The sequence below is a fragment of the Oryctolagus cuniculus genome, chromosome 12 (genome assembly GCF_964237555.1).
Source record: "Oryctolagus cuniculus chromosome 12, mOryCun1.1, whole genome shotgun sequence".
NCBI classification, from domain to species: Eukaryota; Metazoa; Chordata; class Mammalia; order Lagomorpha; family Leporidae; genus Oryctolagus; species Oryctolagus cuniculus.
In genome coordinates, this window is record NC_091443.1 from 103,047,505 (window position 1) to 103,057,000 (window position 9,496).

The 9,496-nt window shown below is 51.6% G+C and overlaps 1 protein-coding gene across 1 annotated transcript in view; it reads left to right on the forward strand.

The window, feature by feature from the left end:
- Positions 1–7,001, forward strand: part of EFL1 (elongation factor like GTPase 1) — a 143,069-nt gene extending 136,068 nt beyond the window's left edge. Inside the window, exon 20 of the mRNA XM_002721464.5 lies at positions 6,653–7,001. Within this exon, the coding sequence (XP_002721510.2) occupies positions 6,653–6,841 (189 nt within the window). The 3' untranslated portion in view covers positions 6,842–7,001. The remainder of the gene's footprint in view (positions 1–6,652) is intronic.
- Positions 7,002–9,496: the final 2,495 nt, after the last annotated feature.

Sequence of the window (9,496 nt, forward strand, 5' to 3'; positions counted from 1 at the left end):
CCCCAAATGGCCGCAACTGCTGGAGCTGGGCCAGGCTAAAGCCAGGAACCAAGAACTCCATCTGGGTCTGGTCTCCCACGTGGGTGCAGGGGTCCAAGGACTTGGCCATCATCTGCTGCTTTCCCAGATGCATTAGCAGGGAGCTGCATCAGAGGTGGAGCAGCCAGGACCCAAACTAGTTCTTTGGTACAGGATGCTGGTGTTGCAAGCTGTGGCCTAACCCATGCACCACAGTGCCGGCTCTAAAAATCACATTCTTAATGCATGGTAGAACCAAGGTTAGTGTTCTGATTTATGTAACTTTTTTCCCCTCAATATAAATTCTATATTTCTTCAGGGACTTACTGTGAAATTTTCTTGAATTTTGCACGTTTGAAACTAAATATTCTTTCAATGGTTTTATTAACTTACGTCTGAGTAGTTATCATTGTTACCTTTCATTTTGTTGAAAACAGTAGCCCCAAAGCATTTATATTTTAATCCTGAAGCTTACAGATAGTAATTTCTTATTTCACAAAAATCCTAGCTTTTTAGCTTTGCTTTCGGCACTCAGCTACCACATGTGAACATAAACAAGTAGGAAGCAGGAGAGACAGGTTATCGCAAACAACACCTGGGAACAAGCGAGGGGTCAGTCACGTAGATGCATTACTGACGTTCACTCTGGGGAATGTCATAGGCGTCCTCTGCCACGGGCGCTAGTGACCAGACCTGCGATCCTGGGCCAGGAGGCTGGACGATACTTAGAACTGGAGAGAGAGCTGTTCACTTCGGTGTAACAACCTAGAGAGGCAAAAACTTTCTTCATTGGCACTGCCTTCAGTGAAAACTGCCTTCAGTTGGCCGGTGCCACGTCTCACTAGGCTAATCCTCCGCCTTGCGGTGCCGGCACACCGGGTTCTAGTCCTGGTCGGGGCGCCGGATTCTGTCCCGGTTGCCCCTCTTCCAGGCCAGCTCTCTGCTGTGGCCCGGGAGTGCAGTGGAGGATGGCCCAAGTGCTTGGGCCCTGCACCCCATGTGAGACCAGAAGCACCTGGCTCCTGGCTTCGGATCAGCGTGGTGCGCTGGCCACGGCAGCCTTTGGAGGGTGAACCAACGGCAAAGGAAGACCTTTCTCTCTGTCTCTCTCTCACTATCCACTCTGCCTGTCAAAAAAAAAAAAAAAAGAAAAAGAAAGAAAACTGCCTTCAGCACTCACAGCTCTGGCTCCATAATATCATAGCAATGACGAGTGTTCTGTCCCATGAGGATGCCTTGCTCAACACTGCAGAACCCGGGGTTGCAGAGAGGGTGTGCGTCCACCGACAACCCCTGTGTCTGCTGTCCGTGAGTGCACGTCCAGAACACACACTCAGAGCTAATGTGAAGGTGGCATCGTGACTGGCAGGACGACACATTTGAGCTCACGTGTTCCGGTTCTTGTTCAAAGATGTCATCATTTTACAGTCTTATCCTTGAAAGTGATCTTACAAAGCACATTTTTAGAAAAGTATAAAGTCCACCTCATTTCCTAATTGGCAAATATACAAGGATACTCCAAAAATTCACGGAACACTGGAATGTAAAGATAAGTTTATTTTAATGCAAAACCATTTTTAAATCAGTGGGTGCATCTTCCAAAAACTTTTTGAGGACCCCTGGTGTTGGTCAGGAAGGGAACCCACAATACAGTGGCCCAAGTAAAGGGGAGACTGTCTCTGGAGGTGGAGGAGGTAGTCCAGGGCTGGCGCGTGGCACTGTGCCAGGAGCCCAGCTCACTCCAGATGGCTGCATTTCTCCACCCTCGGCAGAATTGTGCTGGTGCGCAGGCCGGCTGTTCCGCCTCCCCGTCTCGTCCGCGTTTGAGCCAATAGGCACAGGGCGGGAAGGAGTCAGGAGTGCACCTTCACTGTGCGGACACACACTGCATCTTGCACAACATCACGCCATCCCTTCCTGTTAGCCAGAACCAGTCTTGTGACCAGTCTAACGGAGCCCCACTCCGCAAGGCCAGAACTGCAGCATTTGACCAGGTCAGGGATCAGCCAAGTAGGGTTCCTTTCCTGTTCGGGTAAAGGAATTTTTACTAGAACAAAGCCATACCCATTCATTTGTGTATTTTTCTGTGGCTGCTTTCACGCAGAGCTAAGTACAGAGATCATAAGGCCCATACGGTCTGAAACACTTCCCGTCTGGCTCTTCATGGAGAACGTGTGCCCGCGCCCCTTGAGCCGAGGCCGCCGTGTGCCAGCCGGAACTCCTGCTGCCAAAGAAACCGGGATGGGTGGGCATTTAGGGGCAACTCAGATAAAATCAGTGAGGCTCTTGCAAGTACGTGAGTTTTATTACTTGAAAGCCGAGATGGTTTTCAGTCTCCTTTGTCTCAGAATTGAAATAATTTTTTTTAAATGCTGAAAACTGACCTTATGCAGTTAGTGGTTTTTTTAAAATGCGAGTTTCTGACTTCACTACAGCTTATTATTAAAAATCAGTCTCTTTAATAAATAATTTTAGAGGAGAGACTGCCGTCCATGAAAGTTTTGCCCCAATTTTGAGCCATCCTCCCGTCATCTCTCGGACACCTGTTGTGTTCGTGTTCCCCAAAGCTGACATCTCACAATTAAATGCCATTGATCTGATGTTTCATGGCTGTCTCGGTTCCCCCCGCGCCCCACCCCGTGGTTAGCTTTAGAAATAACACAGTTGTTGAGCTCTGGCTTCTCACTCCAAGGCACTTTTTTTTTCATTTGTATTCTGCCACACCATGTAATTTACAATCAAGGGCTTTTGAGAGAAAGTGCTTCGAGAAACGGAGGAAATAAAATTACAGGCATTTTCCATGAGGAAACCTTTGAAGTCAGCAGTCGCATGATTTCTCTCAAGTTCTACCCTTCTGTGAAAAAGGAAGACAAGGCGCTAATGACAGGCACAGAAAGAGAAACAGCGTCGACCAACGCACTGCGGGGCACGGGGCAGCCCCTGAACAGGGGCTCGCCGGGCGGGGGCACTGCCCGGGGGCCGCCTCAAGTTCACGCAGGGTGAGGGAGAAATGACTCCAGTGGCTCTGAAGAAGTTCATTCTGAACACAGTATTTCCACCTGCCAACCATAATCATGGTGAGAAATTGAGCAAAAAATTGAATTGGGGCCTGGGGTTTTTTGGTTTTGTTTTATTTTGTTTTGTTTTTAAGACCCAGGACAGCAGCTTGCTCAGTGCCTTTCTGTGAATTACAAAATGGCGTCCTTGGGGCCTGTGCTGTGGCGTAGTGGGTAAAGCCCCTGCCTACAGTGCTGGCATCCCATATGGGTACCGGTTCGAGTCCCAGACGTTCCACTTCCGATCCAGCTCTCTGCAATGGCCTGGGAAAGCAGTGGAGGATGGCCCAAGTCCTTGGGCCCTGCACCCATGTGGGAAACCTGGAAGAAGCTCCTGGCTCCTGGGGTCGGGTGGCTCAGCTCCAGCCATTGCAGCCATTTAGAGAGTGAACCAGCAGATGGAAGACCTTTCTCCATCTCTACCCCTCTCTGTAACTTTCAAATAAATAAAATAAATCTTAAAAATCTTTCAAGTAAATAAAATAAATCTTAAAGAAAGCAAGCCATTAACAAGGAGCTGGGTTGGAAGTGGAACAGCTGGGATACGAACCGATGCCCGTGTGAGACGCGGGCACTCAGGAGCTCACAGATAGGAGCACTTGCTCACAGGGGCTTCACTGCATTGCCGGCTCGGGACCCAGCGTGTGCTTCCTAAGGACTTGCCTTCCCTGCTTCTAGAACTCGTGTTAGATACCCCCTGCAATTTCTGTCTCTCTCTGGTAGACTCTGGGAAGTTTCCGAAAGTCTGCCTTTTTTCAATAATAATTTATTGGGCTGAAATTCATAGAGCATAAAGTTAAGAACCGTAAGCAGTTCTGTTGCTTTCAGCACATTCACAATGTGTGCGACCACCACCTTCACTCCAGAGTAAGGCTCCTCACCATCCCAGCGTACCCCAGGCCCCCCGACTACCCGGCTGAGTTCTTTCTCTGTGGGTTAATCTGTTCTGACGTTACATACACAGGGAAGCGTTTAATGTGTGACTGTTTGTGTCTGGGTTCGCATCACACAGTGTTTGGGGGTACCTCTGTGTCGTATCAGCGCTCCGTTCCTGTTTGCGGCTGTTCAGTAGCCGGTTCCGTGGGTGAGCCGTATTTGTTTATCCACTCAGCCACTGCGGACGTTGGAGCCTTCTTCCAGGCGTGAGCTGCAGGTCTGCTGTGACCCTGCGCGTGCATGTACCCGATCCAGTCCTTCTTTCCAGTTCTTGGATCAGTACCGAGGCGTGGAGTGGGGAGTCCAACATTAATTTAACTTCTCAGGGCGCTGCCAGACCTTTTGTCCCGGTCTCTGTGCCGTTCCCCGTTCCCATCCGCAGTGGACGGAGGCTTCCCGTGTCTTGGCATCCCCTGCAGTGTTCGTATCCTCTCTGTTTGCATCATTGCTTCTATCACAGCTGCCCCAGTGGGCGGGACGTGGCACCTTGTGGCGGTGTGGACTTGCCTCTCCCTAGTGCTCTCTTCTCCTGCCCATGTACCGTCTGTATATCTTCATTGGAGAGATGTCTCTTCAGATCTTTGGCCAATTTTTTAATTGGGTTGTTGGCACTTTTATATTATCTTTTTGTTGAGTTGCAAAGGTTCTTTATGTACTCTGCATCCATGTCAGTCTTTTAATTCACTACTTTGCAGCATTACCTGGTCTTCTCGCTGGACGTCTTTTTTACAACTGCCTAATGTTTGCTGGATGCTCGCTGTGCCCTCTGTTTGTCTGCGGGACCCACTGCTCTCTCTCAGGTTCCTTCGATTGCTCTGCTGCCCTTCCCGACCTGCTCATCTGTTCTGCCCTCTGTCGGTTCTGATGGCTGGCCGGGCGCTGGACTCCGTGCTGTGCCTTCGCTCTGTAACTCACGGAAGGTCATCTTCAGGAGTTTACTTGCCGTGTGTCCCGCCGTGGAGGGGCCTCACCAGTCGGTGTTTCAGTCACCTCTTCCTCTGTCCCCCAGTGCGTGGCTCCAACCACGTCCCTTGCCGCGGCTCCCTCGCTGCCCTCGCCAGCGTGGGTGGTGCAGAACCGCAGGTTAGCACGGGCTGCATCTCATCTCCACAGCTGCCTGTGTCTGCCTCGTTTCTGGTCACAGCCTGGGCAGACACGGGTGTCCTGGCTGCAGAGCCGAGCGAGCAGGTGTCTTCCGGGGCACGTGGCTCTGGGCCCTTCATACATGGCTCACACGTGCCGTGGCTGCCTGTGGGCTTGCATGGGTTTACTACTGTGATATTGCCTCTTCTCTCTCCAAAAACTTCTCTCTTCCTGGCCCACAGCAGTTTCCCCTTCCATGTTGAAGAGTGACTGACTTTTTTTTTCATTTCTATATTTTGAATTGAAAAGTGTTGGGGGTTTGTGGCTACCCAATAAATAACCTTCCCCCTAGTTGAGAAATAAAAGAATTATAACAACAGCAACCCTAAGGCAAAGAAAGGCCAGGGTCTCGGCTTCATTACTGATCAAGCTGATCTTGGAGAAGGTGGTCTTTAAGGAGAGGCAAGTGGCTTTCTAACCCTGACAAGTCCAAAGGGGCAGCGTGGGTACAGGCGTCTGTCGTACCCCGGAAGTCAGCCTCTGGGGCATTGGACTCCACTCAGATGGGTCCATGTCCAAGGTCACCACCTTCTTGAATATCCCGATGTGGCTGCTGGCCATCCCTCTACAAAGTCTGGCTTCCAGACTAGCCGGCTCTCTCCTCCTTGCCCTTCTCCAAGCTCTGCCCTCTGCCCTTCCTTTCAAGGAGTGAGGTCAGCAGGGAATTGTCCGAAGCCTGCCGTCCTCTAGGTTTATCTCTCCTCACCACCTTTCTCTGTATGCGTGCAGAGAAAAGGAAGCTACTCATGTCTGCCTCTGGTCCCGCTCACCAGGCACTGCACTGAATTTGAGAGCAAGAACTAATGTGCTTCCAGGAACATGTCGGTCTTTGCTGGGGACAAAGGCAGTGTTGATGAAAAGACACTAACACCCAGATAAATCCTAGTGAAAAGGAAAGTTTTAAATTGTGTTATTGAAAATTAATGGTTTGCCTTCTGTCTTTGTTTCCTGAAACAGCTCCGTGAGCAAAGGATAATGTAGATGGTACAAGCTGGGTTTAATCTACTGCCACTTGGGTTTTTTTTGTTTTTTTTGTTTTTTTTTTTTGTTTTTTTTTTTTTTTTTTTGACAGGCAGAGTTAGACAGTGAGAGAGAGAGAGACAGAGAGAAAGGTCTTCCTTCCGTTGGTTCACCCCCTAAATGGCCGCTACGGCCAGAGCTACGCAGATCTGAAGCCAGGAGCCAGGTGCTTCCTCCTAGTCTCCCATGCAGGTGCAGGGCCCAAGCACCTGGGCCATCCTCCACTGCCTTCCTGGGCCACAGCAGAGAGCTGGCCTGGAAGAGGGGCAACCGGGACAGAACCGGCGCCCCATCTATTGCCACTTGTTCACAGCGCCCCAGATTCTTCACACCGGTTTATTCCCATTCCGCGTAAAGCCTAACTGCCCACCGCCCAGCTTCTCCCGTCGGCTACGACTGTGTGACCTGGGGCCCATAGATGGGGTTTGCCATCGACGTGTGCGTGCCTAACCTCCCACTTTCTGTCCCCTCTCTACAAGATCATTCCCAGCGACCCCTTCTGGGTGCCGACCACCGAGGAGGAGTACTTGCACTTCGGGGAGAAGGCTGACTCCGAGAACCAGGCCCGGAAGTACATGAACGCCGTGCGGAAGCGGAAGGGCCTCCACGTGGAGGAGAAGATTGTGGAGCACGCGGAGAAGCAGAGGACGCTCAGCAAGAACAAGTAGCCCCCCCCGCCCCCGCCCCCAACCCCGCCCGCCCCCACCGGCCAGCGCCTTCCTCGTCAGGACTTGAAGTCAGGGACACCGAGGGGTCGGTCTCAGGAAGGTTTCTCTTTCAATACAGTGGATCCCTATAAATATTTTAAAGAAGATGTCACAAAACACATTTTCAGAGTGTTGTGGTTTTGGGGGTTTTTTTTGTTTTGTTTTTTTAAGCAATCCCGGTTTGAGGCAAGAAGTGACCATAATACTGCAATGGCAACTTGATGTTACCCTGTAAACCCCCTGCCCCTGCAGTGAGCTGTGTTCCGGTTTCAGGGCAGCCTGCTGTGTGCCGGGTGGAGAGGTGCAGACGCCCTCCTGTGCGGTCTCCTCCACCGGGGCCCGCTCTGGCCTCACGGGCTCTGCACCTGCCAGGGCGGCGGCGCACTTCCTCCATCGCGGTGAATTTCTGAGCGGAAGCGTCGCTCCTACCCAGTCACTGAGTCACGGCGGGAAAAGTACGCACCTGAGAGAGCAGAGCTGTGCGGTCCGTTCAGCCAGGCCACTGTCAGAACCGACCCGCCGCCTGGTCCAGCGAAGCAGTGAGCGCCTGTGTGTGTGTGTGTGTGTGTGTGTGTGTGCACACCATCAGAAAATGCGTCGTCCCTTTTAAAACAAGTGTTAATGAAAATTATGGCCCTTTTTCTAAAAAAAAAAAAAACAACCTATAATTTCTCTATTTCCTGCAGCCTCACGGAAGGTTGCCGTCTAATGGCCACGAGGTGGCTGCCTTTGTTGTAAACATTTTCTCTCAGTCTCCTCGGCCGCCTCATCCGGAGTGATCCCCATTTAAGGAACAACGGCAATCCAGTCAAAAATAGACTTTGTTGTCTCTGAGGTTGCATAATAATTTTTATAGCCACTTAAGGATTCCTTTCTTTTTGTAGCATACGATTATCAGACGAGACTTGGCTTTGCGAATGCCTTTAATGAGCTTGCCTAATGAGCTAGGTCGTTCTCCATCCCAGTTGTCACCTTATCTGTCATCTTCAGGGCCCAGCGTGGCCGGTCATGTCTGGCTGACCCAGGCTCTGGGGGAAGCGTCCTAGATAATCCGCCGGGTCTGTTTCAGAGTAACGGGTCGTGATATCTGAATTCGTGGAGGAGAGTGATAGCGTGTGCTGGTTTATTTCCAACTTTGATAGCCCAGGAAAAGCTCGCACGCGGACGGCAGCCTTCAAACTGCGAGCTGCGCTCTGAGTGTTTTCTTGGACTGCACACTTGATCAGCAAATCACGCACGTGAGGGAGGAAAGAGGCCCAGCCCAGGCAGGGTCGGAGCTCTTCCTGCAGTTCTCTGGGGAACGCACGTGTCTGGCTGGGAGCCCGCCTCTCTGTGTTTGGAGGAGACGCTAAGGGGCAGGCCGAGGGGTGTAGCTAGGCGACCGTCTACATCGTCTTCCCTAACGTGGGTCTGGCCATGCGACCCCGGTTGCTGACCACCGTCCCCGTCTGTGACAGCACAGTGAGACTGTCTTCCTCTGTCCCGGTGCCATGCCCAAGTGTTGAATTTATTGGAAGGAAACCAGAAAGCTCTCAGTGTCCACGTGGAAGTGAGAATCCTGTGGTCCTGGGGCAGCCAGAGACTTGGCAGTGGTCTAGGCAGGCTTCAAGGACGGTGCAGAAGGCGAGGCTGGGGAAGCCACAAACCCAGGACCCTCTCCCCTCCCCCTCCCCTCCCGAAGGTTCTTTGCACTGAGGGTCCAGAAACAGCTGTGTATCCGCTCGGGACACAGACCTAAGGGCACCAACCTTTCCCGGCCAGCCCTGGGCCCAGAGTCGGGAAGGGAGGGTGCGGGCAGGCGTGGGGGACTCCAGGACGCGCTGCAGGCGGCAGCCCAGAGCATGAGCACGTTGCACTCCCAGGGGCTGGGAGGGGCCTTTTTCTTGGGCCAGAGTTTCTGTGGGTCAGGGGGGGATGCCCGTCTCGTGGTGTGGATTGCTGGGATGGTGCCCATGTTTATTCGTCTTCTTCATCGTGTCCGGGACGTATATACACAAGGGGACTCCAAAAGGATGTTTGTTTTGATGCTAAAAATACTGATCTCTGTGAGGGGGTTCCTGCAGATTCACAAAGTTTATAAACTTCGCACGGCTATCACAGTTTTTGTATCCCAAAATATCTGTTAGCTCCATTTTCTGTGAACTTGTTGTGCAAGTCCCCTCGTATGGATCGTGTCCTCTGCTGCTTCCACCTGTTACATGAGGCAGGGATAAGGAAACTCATTAGGGCCTGGCAGAGGCTAAGTCCACAGCCCATAGTCACGTGGCTCATTCAGTCGCACCTCTGGGTGCTTGCAAGACTTTGCAGAGGGAGTCCACTGATGATTACGTAATTTGTGTTAGGTCTATCAAGCCATCAAAAGAATGGCAGGGGAGCTGGGGAGGTCTTGGGGGCGTCTGATGTTTGTACTTGGGGCAAAGCCGCCGAAGTTCAAGGGTAATGATTGGTGTTCTAGATTCTTTCTCAGGGTTCTAGAGTCGTTGCCGGTGTTCAGGGTTCCCACACTCAGTGACTAGGTTTATTGTCCGTGTTCTAGATCCATTACCAGCACTCAGATCCATTACTGGTGTTCTAGATTCTTCCTCGGGGTTCTAGATGCATTGCCAGTGTTCAAGA